The sequence below is a fragment of the Panthera leo genome, chromosome D3 (genome assembly GCF_018350215.1).
Source record: "Panthera leo isolate Ple1 chromosome D3, P.leo_Ple1_pat1.1, whole genome shotgun sequence".
NCBI classification, from domain to species: Eukaryota; Metazoa; Chordata; class Mammalia; order Carnivora; family Felidae; genus Panthera; species Panthera leo.
Genome location: NC_056690.1, coordinates 7,749,918 through 7,768,436, shown reverse-complemented (window position 1 = coordinate 7,768,436; position 18,519 = coordinate 7,749,918). Strand labels below are relative to the sequence as shown.

Below are 18,519 nucleotides of genomic sequence, written 5' to 3'. Positions count from 1 at the left end.
CAATCACACAAGGACACGATATAGGATTCCATGTCTATGAAACGTCCAAAACAGGCACATCTGTAGAGACAGAAAGCAGACTGTTGGTTGCCACAGGCCGGACGGGGGAGATGATGGAAGGTGACTGCTAATGAGTAGCGGTTTTCTTTCTGGGGTGATGAAAATGTCCTTGAATTAGAGGTGGTAGCCGCACAACATGGTGAATATGCTAAATGCCACTGAATTGTGCACCATAACTGAGAGTTTTATGGTACGTGGAATGAATCTCAATAGAGAAAAGAAATGAATATTTGAACAACCATAAGAGGAAAGAAGAAGGAATGGGTCCTCTTGGTCCCAGTTGCCCAACCTCAGACCTGTCTCAGATGCCTTGGGACTCTTGGCCGAGTTCCACAATGGGAGAGAGGGTGCATGCAAGCAGCCAGTGCTTTCCAGAGGAAACTCATTGAGCAGAGCAGAGGGCACATGTCAGGTGTTTAAGCCTCAGCCCCTGGTCCTGGGGGGTGGGGGGCGGGGATTCCCTATGTCTGAGAAACCGTTACTCTCAAGAAGAAAATGAACCCCCCACCCCCCCGCCAACTCTGTAAGCAAACAGAGGCAGAGCTTAGAGACAATACCCGGGGGACCCACAGATACTGGCTTCCTTGGGGCACTACATCACATTTGGGGTCCGTGGGTAGAGGAGACACAAGGTCAAGAGCTGACCTTTCCAAGGTCCCAGCCCCCCTCCAAACCACAGCAGGAACAACCATAAAATCCCTCCCAACGCCCTTGCATCCCTCTCTACACGTGAGAAGAAGAAGCAACGTTCCCGGTATCTCACGGTGCTTTCTCAACAGATACTTCCTCTTTGACAAGGGGGTTTTGGCTGCCACTGGCCTGGAGGTGAACAGAAACTCCAGGGGCTCTGGGTGGGGCTCTTGCAGACAGCCCCCAGCAAGGACCAAGGCCCCCACTTGAGGCAGGGAGCAGCAGGGAAGGGGGAACCACGGAGGACTGTGGAACGACTCGTCCCACACACCCCAAGCGCCAGGCAGAGCTCAGGAGCTGGGCAATCCCACGAGGAGAGAAGGAAGCCGCCTTACCCGTGTTCTGTCCTCAATCTCGTAGATCCGCAGCTGCATGGGCACGTTAAAGCTGTGCAGGATGTTTCCACCAAATACCAGAGAGTCTACAGGAGTGTAGACTGCGTGGATCCAACCTGGGGTGAGGAGGGCACAGAGAGGGTCAGCCACTGGCTCCTGGACCACTGGGGAGGGTCACCCTATGGAAGCATGCAGAAGATCACAGGAGGCCCAGGGGAGCACCCAGGGCTAGAATCGGGGATGCTCGGGCTGCCTGATGCGGAAGGCAAGGTTCCTGGCTGGCTGAGAGGACTCACATACACAGCCCCGATGGACTTCTGCAGGTAGTAACTCCTGGTCGGCTCAAGACGGGTGGCTGGCAGCTTGAGGGCCTTGACAAAGGCTTCGCCGTGTTGTTGCGGACCTGGCCGCAGCAGCCAAAAGAGGCAGGCCCTGTGCCCCTTCCAGAGAGCGGGACACCCCTCATTCAAGGCTGCTCATAGCTCCTGAGCCTCTTCCTCAGCATCCCAGTGACCACTCATCTCGGGGGGAGTCACAAAGGATTGCTTGGGGCCACAATGCAGGAATGACACCTTGCAAAAACTGCAGAACCCAGACACTTTCCTGCCTGAGGCCACCTCCTGCCACTAAAATCCCCCAAGGCCCGTTTCCAGGTGGTCATCTTAGCCACACGACACCTGTGCCCCCACATCAATTCTGCTTCTGCTCTGCCCTGCAGCTGCTGACAAGTCTTTCTCCTACCGAACGCAGCCCTTTTAATGGCCTGGGACACGGCTTTTTCGTCCCCCTGAGCTCCAAGCAAGCCTGGCCTAGTAATCCTGGGGATAAAACTGAAGGCTGCCCCTGTGCCAGGCATTGGGCTAAAGCCTTTACAGAACTTATCTCACTTAATGCTCACAAAATCCTTAAGAGATATATACTACATTCACCCCCAACTTACAGAAAAGAAGACTGAGGCACAGAGAAGTGAAGTCACCTATAAGGTTTGGAACCCAGGGAGTCAGCCTCACTTGGTCCTTGAAGGCCAGACCAATCAAACCCCACAATTCCCTCCCCAAGTAACTAACACACGTTTCAGGTGCTCGACAGACCCACATGCACCTCTAGCCTACTGTAACAGTGCGAGGCTAGGGGACAGGAAGTATTCCACTCCCATTTACAGATGCTGAAACCAAGGCTAAGAGAAGGCAAGTCACTTGCTGAATGAAGTCACAGCTGGCAAGAGCTAGCACCTCCGTTCTTAACCGCGATGCACCATCTCTCTATCACAGGCTTAGCACCAGGCGTGCAGGCCCCAGGAGACGGGGCCTGCAAACATTCTGGGAAGGCAAAAAGAGACACGCAGAGAGAAACAAGAGAGACAGAGGTGAGACAAGGACAGATAGAGGTAGACAGACTCCCAGTGAAAGACGGGATCAGCAGAGGGGAAAGAGGACAGAAAGGGCAGCCCAAGCTCTGAGATTCCCAAGTCCAGGTGCCCACATCTCCTCTTCTCTGACCCCTCTTCTCCGACCTATATGCATAATTTGTTTGCTCGGAGGAAAAGTACAGAGACCTCCCCTACCATGCACCCAAAACACGCCAGCCCTGAGTCACAGGCAGCCACCGGTGGCCACGGCTGCCAGAAGCAAAGGTGCCACCTGGGAGGAGAGTTGGGAGGCCACTGCTGCCATCTGTAGGACACTCGGGGTGCTGGTCCTCCCTTGCTGGGCAGAGGGTGGGATGAGCTGGCGGTCCCCGAGGTGGGCAGAGAAAACCGACAGCCGAGAGCATGGGAACGAAGGCTCTCTGAAACCCGGTTCTGCTGTGAGCTCCCCACATCTCCGGCCCTTGTGGACATCTTCCCCACCACCTTCACACCTCTATGCAGGACAAGTACAGCTGCTGCCTTTAAAGCCTCAGTTTCCACATCTACTTCAGCCTCTCGACCTCAGCTGGGTACCAGCTGATTTTCTCAGCTGTCCATTTTTGTATCTTTGTCGAGCAGCACTACGCTATTATTGTTCCTGTTACCACCATCAATGTTATTTAAGCATCACTTCCTAAGACTGGGACCTAGGACCGCCAGGGTCAGGTAAATGCACATGGTGGGGTGAAGCCTGGATGGGGCAAAGATTCCTGGGTCTTGTTCCTATGCTCTTCACACACCCACCCAGCACCCTACAGAAAGCCCAACTCCCGGGACCTCGGCTGGAAACTGTCCCATGGCCAACTCACCATGTGATGTCGGACCCTTGACCACCCCTCTCCTGGCCTCCACCTGCCCACGTTAAATGAGGGAGATCATTGCCTCCCTTGCAGGGAATCTGGTGAGCAAGAGCTCAGTCCATGAAAGCAACTGCCACTGACATTCATGGTAGTCTCATCCATCTCCAGGGCTTTGCAAACAGTGATGCCCACGTATATCTGCATTTATCAGCCCTGGAGTCTCCCTTCCGTCCTATCAGGTGGCAATGCAGACACACCTGATGTACACCTCCTGCCCTGCCATGTGAGCAAAAGAGGGAAACAGAAGAGAGGTTCTGTTTCAAGTGGAGCGGCAGGGAATTTCAAGGGGTTTTAGAAGCTTCTACCAACTCTCCTCTTGTCCCCAAGCCAGGGCCTCACAGGTGGGTCAGGCAGCCTCAAATGGATTAGGCACTTCCTCCCCCAGCCTTCCTCAAATCTACTCCATGACTTTCATACTCCCCTCAGGAAGAACCAAGGAGGAATAACAGTATTCATAGGCCCCATCCATCCCCACTCTCCCGATGGCATCTCCTTGGCTGCATCCCAGGAAGCATGAGAGAGCAGGTGTCCCAAGCTGGTGACTGGGCTGTGGAGGCTGGCATCTGTCTCTTGCTTCCAGGCCAGAGTCACCAACAACATGAAGGCAATAATGGAGACTATTCAGGCCAAGCGACAAGGGACAGATCAATCGTGGAAGAAAAGCAGGAGACCCATAAAACCTACCGACGGGTGGTTCCCTGGGACCTGAGGGACAGTGGGGCACATGGAGTCTTGCCCACCACCCAAATACTCGGGATTCAGAAACCAAAGTCCACCCGCCCCATCCACACTTGTCTCTCTTTGTGGCTGCTGTAGGGGTAAACCCAAAAATCACAGAACTTGGGGGCATCTCACAGAGGGCCATGACCTGCTTCCTTCGCTGAGCTAGGCCAGGTCCCAGGCTGGGCAGTGCAGCTGCCAAGATGAAGCAAGAATGCCCTTTCTTTTCTAGGACCTCATAGTTGGTACCAGGGTCCCAAACTGGCAGGTCACAGGCTGCAGCAGACTCAGGAGCGTGCTTAATTTGACCCACATGTGTTACAGAAATGGGGAAATTTCCAGGGGCACCTGGGTGGCTCAGTAGGTTGAGTGTCCAACTTCGGCTCAGGTCATGGTCTCACAGCTTGTGAGTTCGAGCCCCGCATTGGGCTCTGTGCTGACAGCTCAGAGCCTGGAGCCTGCTTCGGATTCTGTGTCTCCCCCTGTCTCTGCCCCTCCCCTGCTCACGCTCTCTGTCTCTCAATAATAAATAAACGTTAACAAATTAAAAAAAAAAAAAGTAATGGGGAAATTTCTCAAGACAAGCTGAATTGTTTCCTTCTCTAGAAAAATAGGAAGATGGCCCCACAGGCCATTCTCATCTTTAACTGGCTGGAGGTGAGCAGCAGTTATCTCATTTCCCTGAGCACAACCACCCTCTATCTCACATCCAGCCTTCTTCACTTCCACCCTCTCTCCCTGCTCTGTACCCATTTTATAGGTGGGTCATCTGAGGCCCAAGCTACATTACGCTATTAAGTAGCTTCGGGTTACTTTTTCTCAGACTGGCCCAAGTCTAAGAAATACCTAGGGCTGCCTATGAATTCTGGATCATGGGTGACTCTTACTACAAAGCAAAGATGGGAAATACTTTCAGGTCAGTCCAAGCCACTGACCCCAGGGCCCTTCCCAGGTCCCTATACTTGGGCTCCACCGTTCTGGCTGCTACCTGGCTGGACATACATTCAGGACAGACAGAATCTATCTTACAGCTTCCCTACCACCTTCCACACTGCCAGTGGGCCCTTAAGAAAGTTTGTTAAATGAGCAAATAATTTTCCCAAAGTCTCATGGCCGAGAAGGAAGACCAGATCCCAAGTCTGCTGACTCCCAGGCTAAAGGGGAACCAGGTCGGCTCTGAAACTAGACACACTTGGGTTCTTGCCCTGGTCTGTTGCTTATTAACTGTGTGAGCTTGGACCAGTCTATTCACCTCTCTGGGCCCCAGGAACCTTCTTTACTTAAAGAAAAGGCAGAGGGAAAATAAGTTGCTGCCTAAATGCTCACAAAAAGGTAAGTAATAAATGTAAAATGTTGCTCAGTAATGTGAGTTACTATTACCATTAACTATAGTTCATTAAGCTGGTGCAGCCAGAGGAAGATGCTGAGCCCATCAACGTGGTCAAGACATTGGCCACAGGTCCCCTCACACAAAGGAAAAAGAGGTCACCGGGTCTCTCTGACTTCCTGCTCCTTGGGGATGATTTCCACCTCAAGCTTTCCTTCCACCTAATGATTAGGCTGAATCTGGGTAACTCGCTGGCCACTCTGACCCTGACTGTGTACCTTGGGGAGGCAACTGTATTCCCACTGCCTCTGCCTCATCAACAGGACAAACCCAGGCCCCTTTCTTGAGATCATCTCACTCTTCAGCCACCTTCAGGTCTGCCTCTTCCAGGCAGCTTTCCTGGACCACCCAGGAATGAGGCCTGAGAACCACCCACACCCACAGCACAGCCAACACCCAACCTCTTCACTCCAGACACAAGAAGAAAAGAGTGAAAGCACGTCTCACAAAGACTGTAACATTTAAAACCCTCCCATGCCAGTAGCCTCCCATTAGCGTTGAGTTGAAGACTTGCTGAACGACCCATGGGCAGACGTGAAGCCAGCATCAGGTAAGAGGTCACGTGTCTAAAGTCACACTGTGGGGACAAAAACCCACGTCAGAGATGAGAAATGCCAGCATGAGATTTTCTACTCCCGAAACAGAAAACCCACATGCAGGGGGCTGTGTTGCCCACGGCTGTCTCTCCAACTCTCCACCCAAAGCCACACCCCAACCACCCTTAATTCTCAGATGTGCGTCTGCACACAGCTCAGGGGGCGTGGGTGCTGGGACGAATTCCCAGGTGGCCGTCTACCTCAGTGACCGCAAAACTCTGGTCCTTCAATTTTCACTGGCTGGCAACACAATGAGGAAAATGAAGATGGTATACATTTTCATAAACTCAAAACTATCAAATTTAAAGTACTGGCCATTATTCTGAAATTACATACTTCCGAATTTTTAGTGTCAGAATCATCTCCCATTCATGAAAATCAGCACTAGTAGATGCCAGGTGTTTGTTTTTTGTTCTTTTTTTTTTAATTTTTTTTAACATTTATTTATTTTGGAGAGAGAAAGAGAGAGAGCAGGGAAGGGGCAGAGAGAGAAGGAGACACAGAATCTGAAGCAGGCTCCAGGCTCTGAGCTGTCAGCACAGAGCCCAACACGGGGCTCGAACCCATGAACTGTGAGAGCGTGACCTGAGCCGAAGTCGGACACTTAACCTACTGAGCCACCCAGGTGCCCCTGTTTTTATTTTTTTTCAGTTTATTTATTTATTTTTGAGAGAGACAGAGACAGCATGAATGGGGGAGGGGCAGAGAGAGAATCCCAAGCAGGCTCCTTGCTGTCAGTGCAAAGCCCAATGCAGGGCTTGAACACATGAAACTATGAGATCATGACCTGAGCTGAAACCGAGAGTCAGATGCTTAACCGACTGAATCACCCAGGTGCCCCCTGGGTGTTTTGGTACTTTTTAAAAAGAAAAAAATTTTTTTAATGTTTTTATTTATTTTTGAGACAGAGAGAGACAGAACATGAGCAGGGAAGGGGCAGAGAGAGAGGGAGACACAGAATCCGAAGCCGGTTCCAGGCTCTGAGGTGTCAGCACAGAGCCTAATGTGGGGCTCAAACTCACAGACTGTGAGATCATGACCTGAGCTAAAGGCGGACGCTTAACTAACTGATTCACCCAGGCACCCTTAGGGTTTTTTTTTCATTAACATCCATCTTTAGGAAAACTACAAGTTTGTAACTATAAGCTCCCAACTCCTCCCCCTCCTAACGGTCACTGAAATCAATGCTTGGGAACCACGTGTACCCCCAGCCTCTGAGAAAGTGACAAATTCTAACTGTCCCTTTTTTCCTTCCCAAACATCCTGATGTCTCACTCACAACCCTCAGAGCCCAGGAGTCTTGGCTGGGATCTAACTCAACATCTGCTAACTGTACTTCAAATCCCGCTCTTGCCGTCAACAAACACTCACACCTCTGCTTCTCAAGACCTCTTCCAACTCGCTAAGCCCCCAAAATGCACACCCTTCCCATCCCAGACTGAGGGAAACCAATGAACCACCTCCCAACTCTGCCAACGGCCCTGAGGAAAGAAGGCCAGTCTTCCCAGAGAGATTAGGAGGCCTGCACTCAGGGGGGCTGGGTTGGGAAGCACCTTGAGGGTTTCACAGTTTAGCCTACTGACTCCCATTGAAGAGATTGGACAGTTGAGGCGCAGACAGGGGCAGAGACCAGCCCAAAGTTCCTTTGGGTTCCCTTGAATCATCACAGCTTATCCTCCAATACCTACAAGTGGCTTGAACACATCTTAGAAGGGTACCGCCTCCCTCCTGATTCTCCATGCCACATCTGCCAGGGTATGTACATAAATGCTGCCCACCAACTGCAACCCATTCCTGTCCCAAACAGGGGTCCCTCCCCTCCCCCAAGTCTGAGGATGGACCTGGGTCCATGGTAACAAAGTTACCCCCACTAAACCCTACCATTTCCAAATCCCCAATTTCCCTAATAATGAAATCTCTACTTTCTGCCCAACTTTCTAGAAGAGCCCAAGTGTGCAGGCCCTACCCCCTCAGTGGGAGCTGCTACTATAACGGCCCCCTCCTCACTTGCCACTAGCACTTGATGTCCTAAGACCAGCTTCCAACCCAACTTTCAGAAACTTAAGTGTGACCAGCTTCTCCCTCCAATGGATCTTAACCGCTTCAAAGGATACTCCTAAGGTTCAAGCCTCCACTCAGTGGCAAATTTCCTGCAGCCTCCTTGGCACAGCCATATATAGAGCTTCTACTCGTATATATCCAGTGACAGGGAGCTCACTACCTAGCTGAGCAAGTCATTCCAACACCACTTGGCTATACCTCTTCTTGCAGAAGACAACAACTAGCTGACTGCTGTTCCCTAACACCTTTACTTCCCTGGGTAAAACCACACAATTCCTCCTTCAAATTTATCTCACCTGGGGGCCCCTGGGTGGCTCAGTTGGTTAAGCATTCAACTCTTGATTTCGGCTCAAGTCATGATCTCACGGTTTGTGAGTTAGAGCCCTGCACTGGGCTCTGTGCTTACAGCTTGGAGTCTAGAGTCCGCTTCAGAATCTGTGTGTGTCTCTCTCTCTGCCCCTCCCCACTCGTGCTCTCTCTCTCTTTCTGTCTCTCTCACTCTCTTACAAAATAAATAAATACACTTAAAAAAAAAAGGCAAATTCATCTCCCCTGGTATGGTATCCAGACTCTTTAGGTCGACTTACCTCCTATATGTGACCTGACTCCCTTACTCTATACAGTGGGACTGTCACCTCCCTCATCCTGGGTAAAATGTTTCCATTAATGCAGCCAAAGACTGCACTCCCTGACCCTTAGGGCATCTGTCATACTCACTGGTGACTCACCCTGTAACTGTCCAAGAACTATAGGCTCTCCAAAGAGCTGTAGGCATGTAGGTCTTAGCTCACTCCAGTCCTCACTACCACCCTGGGAAGTCTCACTCCCATTTTACAGACAGGAACACCAAGGCTCAGAGAGGTTAAGTCACTCCCATAAAGCCACAACTTAAAAGCAGTACAACTGAAAATTAAACTAAGGCCGTGCAGTCTGGCTCCAGGGCCAGTGCTCTTAATTACTGCCCTCTACTATACTTGCAGTGTTAATTTCTTTTTCTTTTCTCTTCTTAATTTTTCTTTTGGAGGCAGGGGGAGTCCAAGTACAAGAGCTGACACTGACCTCAATTATATTTCACCTACGTCTGCTGGAAGGAGGCTGCCACACCAGGTCCTTCCCCAATGCCACGTTGCCCTCTGTCCATTCCCTAGGCTTTCAGGCACCCCCGTAAAACTCCCGGCCCTGGGGTCTGCCCTTTCCCAGAACCTGCCTTGGACTGCAACCTCCATACTTTGCTTCCTTGGATAAACAACCCAATTCCTCCTTCAAGGGGGTGAACCTACCCCCTCCCCACAGTGCCACTGTCATCCCCTCACACGGAAATTTCCACAGGAAGTCCTAGGGAAACCATTCACACTTCCCCTGAGGGAGGGCCCTATGCTTTTTCCCAGGAGTGAATTCTAGCCCACAGGTGGGGAGACACAGGTTAGATGTGAGAGAGAAAGGGGGCTGTTTTTCCCTACAGCCTGAGGCCTACTCCTCTCAGGGACTGCCAAGTGCCACGAGGCCCACAGAACCCCGTTCCTTGGCCCGAAACCCTGGCTGAGGCCCCAGGGATGCGGGAGCCTTCTCCCAGTGCTGGGAGAGCCAGGAGCCGAGGGAGAGCCCAGCGCCAGCCTTGGCCGGAACCTACCGGAAGGGATGAAAAACGTGTAGCCCTGTTTCAGCTCAATTCTTTGGCATCGCTCCACGCGGTCTCCCAGGAAGATGTCACTCTGTTTGCCTGATAGCACCCACTCCTCGTACAGTGCCAAATTGTGTAGGGTTGGAGGAATCAGCCAAAAGATCTTGGGAGGAAAAGGAGGCAATCAGCTGAAGATCCGGGCCAAAGTCCTGGATTCCTTCCAGGCTGTGCCACAACCCAAAGAGACAGCCCCACCTGCCTGGGAGTGGGGGGAGGACAGGGCACCGCCTCCAGGACCGGGTCCCTAAGGGTCTCTGGGGTGGCAGGGGGGCTGTGCCACCGTCCTGGGACACCCTTGGCCTGCCTTTAGGAAATCTCCATTCCCACTGCAAAACCAGGGTGGGTAGACTTCCTGGACGGAGAGGAACATTCTTTCTCCTAAGCCACAGGCTTGTTGAGGAGGTAAGGAAAGGAGAGGAAGGGAATTTCCTAAGTTGTCTGATCAAATGGCCCAATAAATAAACCCAGCTTGTGTTCACTCTGGAGAAGGAGGAAAACATCTGGAACCGGGCAGGATGACTTCCTACCCAGAATTTCTTCCAACATGTTTGGTTAAAACGAACTTACACACAGCCCCAGACGAGCAGGACGGCACACATACTCTCAGGCACCCACACCCGCGCAGGGTACATGCAGAGCCGAGCACAGCGGGAGCATCCCAAATGCACGCCCCACCTCCTCTCTCTGGGTGACGCCTGTCCCTCATGTAAAATGTTCGTGAACGCAGGTGGTGCTGGCAACTAGACTTTTTACGTTAAATGTTCTCAGTACTGGAGCTAAAAACTACAGTGGGCAAAATGAATGCTGGCAAATCTTGGGACCCAAAGCTGGAGTTCTAATCTGGCCTAAGATGCTTAGAACACTGGACTGGGTGGGCAGGTGTGAACAGGTCACTAGACGTGATGCAGAAGAGTTGGCCCTTGATCCTTCTCCCCAGGAGAAGACAGAGAGTGAGGAGGTGGCCCTGAAAGCAGTCACAGGACAAGGACTGGCTGGGTGTGGGTGAGGAGAGCGAGCCCCTCCAGGAAGAAACAGTCAGGAACATACAGAAGTTGAAGAAACTCAGTTCGACTCACCTTCCCACCCCGGAAAACATGGTACCAAACAGAAGTGCCTCCAAAGTCGATGTGGAAGTCAGTGAAACAACCTTTGACGCTCATCAGACAGTATCTGCAGCACAGAAGCAGGGGAGCAGAAAAACAGTTCAACGCCTGAATCACAGGAGGTGAGTGAACAGCTTCAGAGATGCTTGACCTGCTGCCCTTTTGCAAATGCTAACACTGGGGGATTTTTTTTCTTTTCTTTTCTTTTTAAACCCAGTTCTAATCGGAGTTCCCCATGGGGGAAGCCCCTGTGATCAGATGATGAATCTCAAGCATTGGCCACCTGCCCCCGAGGCTGGGGGAGGCATTTTTGTTTTCAGGTTCCCAGGAGAGAGCTGACAACCCACAGGCCACTTGGTTCCTTCCTGACAGACAGTTCTACTCTGGCCCCGCCCCCACTCCTACCCCAGTGAGAGGCTTCCTTTCTGCTCCTTCCAGCTCCTTCCTGTACCTGCAGCTCTCCTGAGCTGCCAGTCCCCTTTGCAGCAGCTGGACCCCCTGGAATTCCATTGTAAACCACCTGCGTGGCTTGCCAATTACCAGTCCCCATTCATCTCCTCATTCGTTCAACAATCACTGAGAGCCAACCCACGGCCCAGCCCAGACCTAGGCATGGCACTTAGAGAAAGGCATAAGAATGCCTAAGACACCTGCCCTTCAGGACGGGACACTCTTAATGGAGCACTGCACAGGAAAAGTTAAATGGCAAGGCGAACTGCAGGGGACTGAGAAGTGAGCAATGCAGCTCAAAGTACATGGTACCAGCCACGAAAAGATCACAGTGTAGGATTCCACATATATGAAATGGACAGAGTAGGCAAATCTACTGAGACAGAGTAGATTAGTCGCCAGGGCCTGGGCGGGGGGGGGGGGGGGGGGGGGGGGGGGGGGAGGAGGAGTCGGGAAGGGGGGGGGGAGGAGTCGGGATGGAGAGTGACTGCTAATGGGTACAGGGTTTCACTTTAGGGTGATAAAAACGTCCCAAAATGGACTGTGAATGCACAACTCTGTAAACATAAGAACCACTGAATTGTACACTTTAAATGGATGAATCGTACATGAATTATATCTCCATATAGCTGCTAAAAAAAAGGTGGGGGAAGAGATTAACAGATGTTGGGGTTAGGTGGTGGACAGGCAGAGGGGAGAACCTGGGCTTCAGAGACTTGGGTGAAGGAAGTGAATTCGGAAGAAGGAACCTGGCAGCAGCCCCTCCTCTGAGCTCCAGCAGCAGCCAGAGAGCCCACCCTTCCTTACAGGAACTCACCAGTCTCCTCCCTCCTCCCTTGCCATGCTGCCCTCCTGGGGGAGGGCAGAGCTTAGGTGGGGGTGGGGGGGCAGAGCAGGCTTCCAAGTCCAGGCCTGGCAGTCAGTGATGCCAGGGCCCCCTCTTCCCCTCCCACCCCTTCCCACGAGAGCCACCGGCAGCACGGATGGGGCAGCCTCCCCACGGCCCATGCTCATGCACCTTGGCATCTCCGGAGGCCCACACACACATGCTTACCCCACTGACCTCTTTTCCCCGCTGCACTTTGCTTTTCCATGGTTTGGGGAAGAGGGGAGGAATGGGGCAGGGACTGGCAGGGAGGAGCCAGCAGCAAGCCCCAGTGGAGATAATGGGGGTGGGGGCGGTTAGGGGCTGAGCTGGTTAGGAGGCTGGTGGGCTCCAGGTGCCCCCCTCCCTCTAGCTGCCTTTTGCACCTCACATTCAGGTGGACCCGGGGCTCAGCAGTATGCAGGCAGCGTGCCCCGCGTCCCTCCTCCGGATAGGCTGGAAGGAGCCTTAACCATGTGTCTGCAGGAGGCTGACAAATCAGAAGGCCTTCCCGCACATCAGAGCCCTGCTGCCTAGCAACCCCATCGGAGGGGTGTAGTTGACAGCACAGGACGCAGCCCTGTCACGAAGACAGGCGCGGGCTGCGGGGCTGGCGCTGGGGTTGTTAAAGTCCCAGCTCGGCTGGGGCTCTGCACCCTCCCGCCTCCGCCCAGCACGGCCCGGCCACGTCTCCACTCTGAAGACCCCAGTGATCCTCTACTCTCCAAGGAAATGGGGGTGGGGAGTGGGGGTGAAGCCCTAACCCACCCCACCCCCACAGACACACCGGCCTGCCCTCCAAAAACCACCTCAAAGTATTAGTCCTCATTTTCCTAAAACCACCTCTATGTCTGGCTTTTTTTCTTTTCTTTTTTTAATCTAACCTTGGTTTCCACCCCCTCGGGGCCTCAGCAGAAAACAGCCTCCTGAAAACAATTTAAGTGTTTGTGGGAGATGTGCTTCCTTCAGTCTGCAGCTGGATAGCAACCCAGGTGCCCGTGAGGAGAGGAGAGGAGCGTGTCTATTGGGCACCAGGCCCCAGGCTAGCCTGGCCACACCGGTCACCACCCCCCAACCTCCCGCACCGCCCCCCCCCCCCACCCCCGGCCCCAACGTCCCCAGCACGCGTGGACAGAATCACTACGAGCTGCGGCAGCTATGTGCGAGGAAAGTTCTCCAAGTTGTGCTCGGGTCTGATTTGCCCTCCCAGTCACCCTTCAGCATCCTCTGGGGCCCTTCGGAGCTTGGGGGCGCCACTTCCAGGACCCGCCTCTCCTAGAGAGGCCCCTCCTCCCACGTCCCTCATTTCCTGGCCGCTAGGCCGGGCCGCCCCTCCCGCCGGGCAATTGCATGCGTTGGAACGGCCAGGGTGGCTGTGACAGGGCGGCTTTGTCCAGGGGGCCCCTGCAGCCGCCACCCCCGCCCTCCCAGCTGCCCCGCGCTCATTCCGGGTCTCCCCCCTCACTCCTGCTCCCGCTCGCTCTGGCGTGACGCCTTTGCACTGACCTCTACAGCTTCCTCTTCCAAAGCACACCGCAGTCACATGGGCACCCCGGCTCTGTGCCACGGCCGCTAAGCTCTCCCCGCCGGCCAGCCAGCCTGGCTTCCGCCTCGGCTGCCCCTTGCCCGGAAAGCCGCGCCCCTTAACACCCCCCACCCCCCACCGCCCCGGTGGCTTCTGTGCAGGAGCGCACCCTCCAAGTTGGGGGATGAGAATCAGGAGCCCCCGAGCTAAGCCTCTGGGGGGTTCCCGCCTCCCAAGGCCCGCGCAGGCTGGGGAGGAGCGTGATGGGAGGGGGCGCTGCACCTGCAGCACCAACTTTGGGGCACTGCCTGGGATCCGGGGAAGCCGGGCGACCCCACCCCGCCCTTTTCCCTCCAACTTAGCGAAACTCCCCGGGCGGCTCAGGCGGCATCCCTTCGGGCAAAGGTCTTGGCGGGGGAAACCAGGGAAAAGCTGGCACCGGGTGACGGGGCTGGAGGCGCCGATCGCGCGCGCACACACACTACACTTAAACGCAGCCCCGGGAGACACAAAGAGCTGCTCCGCGACGCCGGCCGCGCAGCCCGCGGGCTGGAGGCGACCCACACCCCGCCCCGGCGCGCCCCAGAGGAGCGGTGGCTCCCGGGGTAGCCCCGGGCCCGCGGGGCGCAGCGCAGGGACGCCCGCCCGGCCCCGCCCGGCGCGTCCGCGGTTACCTTCGGCGGCGGCGGCGGCGGCGGCGGCGGCAGCGCGGCTCCCGGGCGTCCCCTTCGGCAGCGCAGGATCGACGCGCGCCCAGCCCCGGAGACCGGAGCCGAGCCCCCTCCACGGCGCTGCCAGGGCCCGGCCGAGGACTGTGCAGCCCTCTCTCTCTTCCTTCCTTCCTCGGGGAGCTGGGCGCAGCCTGCGCTCATCCCCGCGCTGAAACTGAACACCCGCGCGGCGCGGCGGCCGCCAGGAAGGAGGAGGGAGGCCGCGGCGGCGACAGGGAAGCTAGCCGGCCAGCGCCAGGGGAGGCCGCCGCCGCCCACGGCCGCCCCCTCGCCTCGGCTGGGTGGGGGCACGAGGGTAGCTCTGCAGGCGGGCGCTCAGGAACCCCTGTACCCCCGTTTTCAGGGAGTGTGGACGCCGTCCTGCTACTAGAGGTGACCACCCAGCAAAGCCACCTTCCTTACATGTGTCCATTGGGGCACGGCTAGGGGTTGGAGGGAGTATCAGATCCCAGGTCTGGCAGGCAGCTCAGAGACCAGGTTATGGTGCTCTGGGCCTAAAACAGATTATCTCTGTGACCTTGGGCAACTTACTTTCCCTCCCTGAGCAGGTTTTCTCATCCTAATGACAGGGAGGTGACCTGAAGTTCAACTCTCCATTCTAAGATGCCCCTTACCTGCCCTCTTAGTAGCTGTGTAACCGTGCAACATGGAATCACTGTAGGAATTCACTGAGATATATACATGTTAACACAGTACCTGGCACTATGATACTTTGGTTATTAAATCAATTTTCACAACCCTCTGAGGTCATTCCCAAGATTGTCCCCATTTTACAGATGAGAAAGCAGAGGCTCACCCACCCAGGTCTCTATCGTAGTCAGTGATGATGCTTACCCAGGCAGCCTGTCTCAGAGTTTCTCAGGCCTTCTCCCAGTCTAACCTGGCAAATCCCAAGACTCTCAAAGAAGCAGTGTCTGCAGGTTACAGTCAAACTCAACCACGGACTTCCGGCTGCAGATGGTCCAGCCCAAATCAGAAGTCCTACCCTCCAGGGCATGCTCACCAGGGCCACAGCCCTCCTCCCATTCTGTCCCCACACCCTTCCCCTAAACCCCAAGGGGGCAGGACACCTCTGCAGGGTCAGAAATCAAGCTTCTTAAGTCTTTGGCCGAACCCCATCTCCTGGGGCTCTCCACCAATGTTAATTAATAGACTCTAATTATCAAGTGCTAATACCAACAGCTACTTATATGCATGGTATCATTACACCTTTAAAACAACCATGGGGCCCCCGGCTGGCTCAGTCAGCGGAGCACGCGACTCTTGACCTCAGGATTGTAAGTTCAAGTCCCACATCGGGTGTAGAGATTACTTAAAAATATAAAATCTTCAAAAAATAATAAATAAAATATAAATAAATAAATAAATAAATAAATAAATAAATAAATAAATAAGACAACCCTATAACCTCCATTTTAGGGAAGTGAGCATTGAAGCCATTTCAAGGTGGTCAACTCCCTGGGCCAGGGTTTTGCTCCCCGGTGTCATTTACAGGATGGCCCGCCGATTAGTACCTCTCCAATGGCCTGCTACGAGCTTATACTGTGAACTTTTTTGCAACTGGCTGATTTTTTCACCATATGTATGTTCTGTCTATTTAAAAGAAAAAAATTGTATGACAAGAAATATCTCTCACCTTGGATCTGAGCACCAGTCATTGAGTGGGTGTTCTTGAGCAAGGTCTTTGACACATACAAAATATAGATGGAGTTAAATGAGCTGAGAGAAGGCCCTGACAGCTGGACCAGGCTGTCCCCACGGGAAAATTATTATTACTTTTTTAGTCACAAATGCCTCAGCTTAAGCCCCAGCAGGGATCACATCAGATCCATCTGTGTTAAGTATAGCACCCACCAATACAGCCCTATAATTATTCTAACCAACTGTGTGACATTGGACTAAATGTTTCCCCCTCCTGGAACTCAGCATTCCCATTTGTTGAACTGATCAGGGGCCTCTAACTGGTGGCCCTCATGGGTCAAACCAGACCCTCGATGTGCTTGGTTTGGCCAGCACTGTTTTGTTTTTTTGTTTTGTTTCTTAAGAAGAATTTTGGGGGAACCTGGGTGGCTCAGCCGACTAAGCATCCAGCTCTTGATTATGACCAGCTCAGGTCATAATCTCATGGTCAGTGAGTTCAAGCCCTGTGTTGGGGGCCTCTAACTGGTGGCCCTCATGGGTCAAACCAGACCCTCGATGTGCTTGGTTTGGCCAGCACTGTTTTGTTTTTTTGTTTTGTTTCTTAAGAAGAATTTTGGGGGGAACCTGGGTGGCTCAGCCGGCTAAGCGTCCAGCTCTTGATTATGACCAGCTCAAGTCATAATTTCATGGTCAGTGAGTTCAAGCCCTGTGTCGGGCTGTGTGCTGACATCACAGAGCCTGCATGGGATTCCCTCCCTCCCTCTCTCTCTCTCTCTTTCTCTCTCAAAATAAATGAATGAATGAATGAATGAATTTTTGAAGTTATCCACATCCACACCAGCCCCTACCCTCTTACACTCAGCTGCTGCACCTGTTACCTGCACTGAAGCATATGAACTTCAGTTTCCTTGTCTGTAAAATGAGGAGAGTAACACCTGCTTCCAGTACCATTAAGATGTGCATGCTAAGTGTTTAACACAGTGTCTGCATCTATACATGGCAGCACAGAAAGGCTGGCTTTCTTTGTTCCTCTTATAAAGGTGTGGATGTAGAGAGGAAAAGCCAGAAATCCAGAAGCCTGGGATGTGGGTGTGTGGCCCACACAGTTCTGTGCCTGTGTGATGTCAACAGCCTCTCTAGGTCAGATTCCCTGTGTGATATATTACACAGGGATGACCACTTCTAATACCAGCAAACATGGTTGAGGAGAGCTGAAAGTAAATGAGCATTGCCAAGATAAAAGCCCAGTGCAACTGTGAGAGAACAGATCGAAAAGCCAAGGATTCCGATGGCAGTTGGAGACTTGTATCTACACGAGGCCACAAAGACAAACATCTTGTTCTACCCACATGTCACATCCACTGTAGGCTCCATCTTCCCTGTAGCATGGTTGGGAGGTGGGGCAGGGATGACAGGATCCCCACTTTGTAGAAGGGGAAACTGAGTCCCTAAGAGGAGATGAAAGACTTCCTGCAGCCACCGGAAACTGCCAGGGGCAGCCCTTGAACCTTGCTCATCCCAGCACCCAGCTACACCCTGTCTGGGTTTCAGCTTCACACCCAATTTTTTCCCCAGTTCTTCCTGCCACCCCCATAAGGTGCAGGGAGGAAATGCGGTTCACTCCCAATTATTTGGGAGCCGAATATATGCTTTATGTGGGGTCCCCCTTCCTTTCACTGCTTGTCAGTTCATAGCCTGTCTCCATTAAGCCGCAAACCTCATTTCTGCAAGCAGCATGTGAGGAGAGAAAAGATTGGTTAATTTCCCTCTGGAAGGCATTATAATACCCAGTGGTCCTAAGTGAGAAAGGTACACCCATGCCAGAGACCTAGGAGGTTGTGGAGGCTTTAAAACATGCCCACATAGTCCTTGAGACTCCCTTTTTCAGAGATAGAGCCAAATTCACCTCCCCTTGGTGTGTCGGCTAGACGTAGTACCTCACTTTTAATTAATAGAATATGATAGAAGTAAACAGCGTGTGGGGCGCCTGGGTGGCTCAGTCGGTTGAGCGGCCGACTTCGGCTCAGGTCGTGATCTCGCGGTGCGTGAGTTCGAGCCCCGCGTCGGGCTCTGTGCTGACAGCTCAGAGCCTGGAGCCCGTTTCGGATTCTGTGTCTCCCTCTCTCTCTGACCCTCCCCCGTTCATGCTCTGTCTCTCTCTGTCTCAAAAATAAATAAACGTTAAAAAAAAAAAAAAAGAAGTGAACAGCATGTGATTTTTCAAAATTGGGCATAATAGGCACTGTGGCTTCTTCCTTGCTCTGTCTTCCCCCACTATTTGGGGTGGGGGAGTACCAGCTGCCATGTCACAGGGACTCTTGAGCAGCCCTATGGAGAGGCCCACAAGGTGAAGAACTCAGGCCTCTTGCCAACAGCGATGTGAGTGCGCCATCGTGGAAATGGGCG

General features: G+C 53.3%; 1 protein-coding gene across 7 annotated transcripts in view; it reads right to left on the bottom strand.

Moving 5' to 3' along the window:
* Positions 1–18,519, bottom strand: part of KDM2B (lysine demethylase 2B) — a 153,999-nt gene that overhangs the window by 74,617 nt on the left and 60,863 nt on the right. For 6 of the 7 annotated variants that reach the window (XR_006195534.1, XM_042911461.1, XM_042911462.1 and 3 more), the window contains 3 exons: positions 10,875–10,968; positions 9,748–9,901; positions 1,086–1,201 (listed from right to left, as the gene is read on the bottom strand). Coding sequence is in view for 6 of the 7 variants with exons in the window: in XM_042911461.1 (XP_042767395.1) it covers positions 1,086–1,201; positions 9,748–9,901; positions 10,875–10,968 (364 nt within the window). In the remaining variant the exon portion in view is untranslated. Of the gene's footprint in view, positions 1–1,085; positions 1,202–9,747; positions 9,902–10,874; positions 10,969–13,100; positions 13,281–18,519 lie in introns of those variants that run through there. The other variant, XM_042911467.1, reaches the window with a different exon arrangement.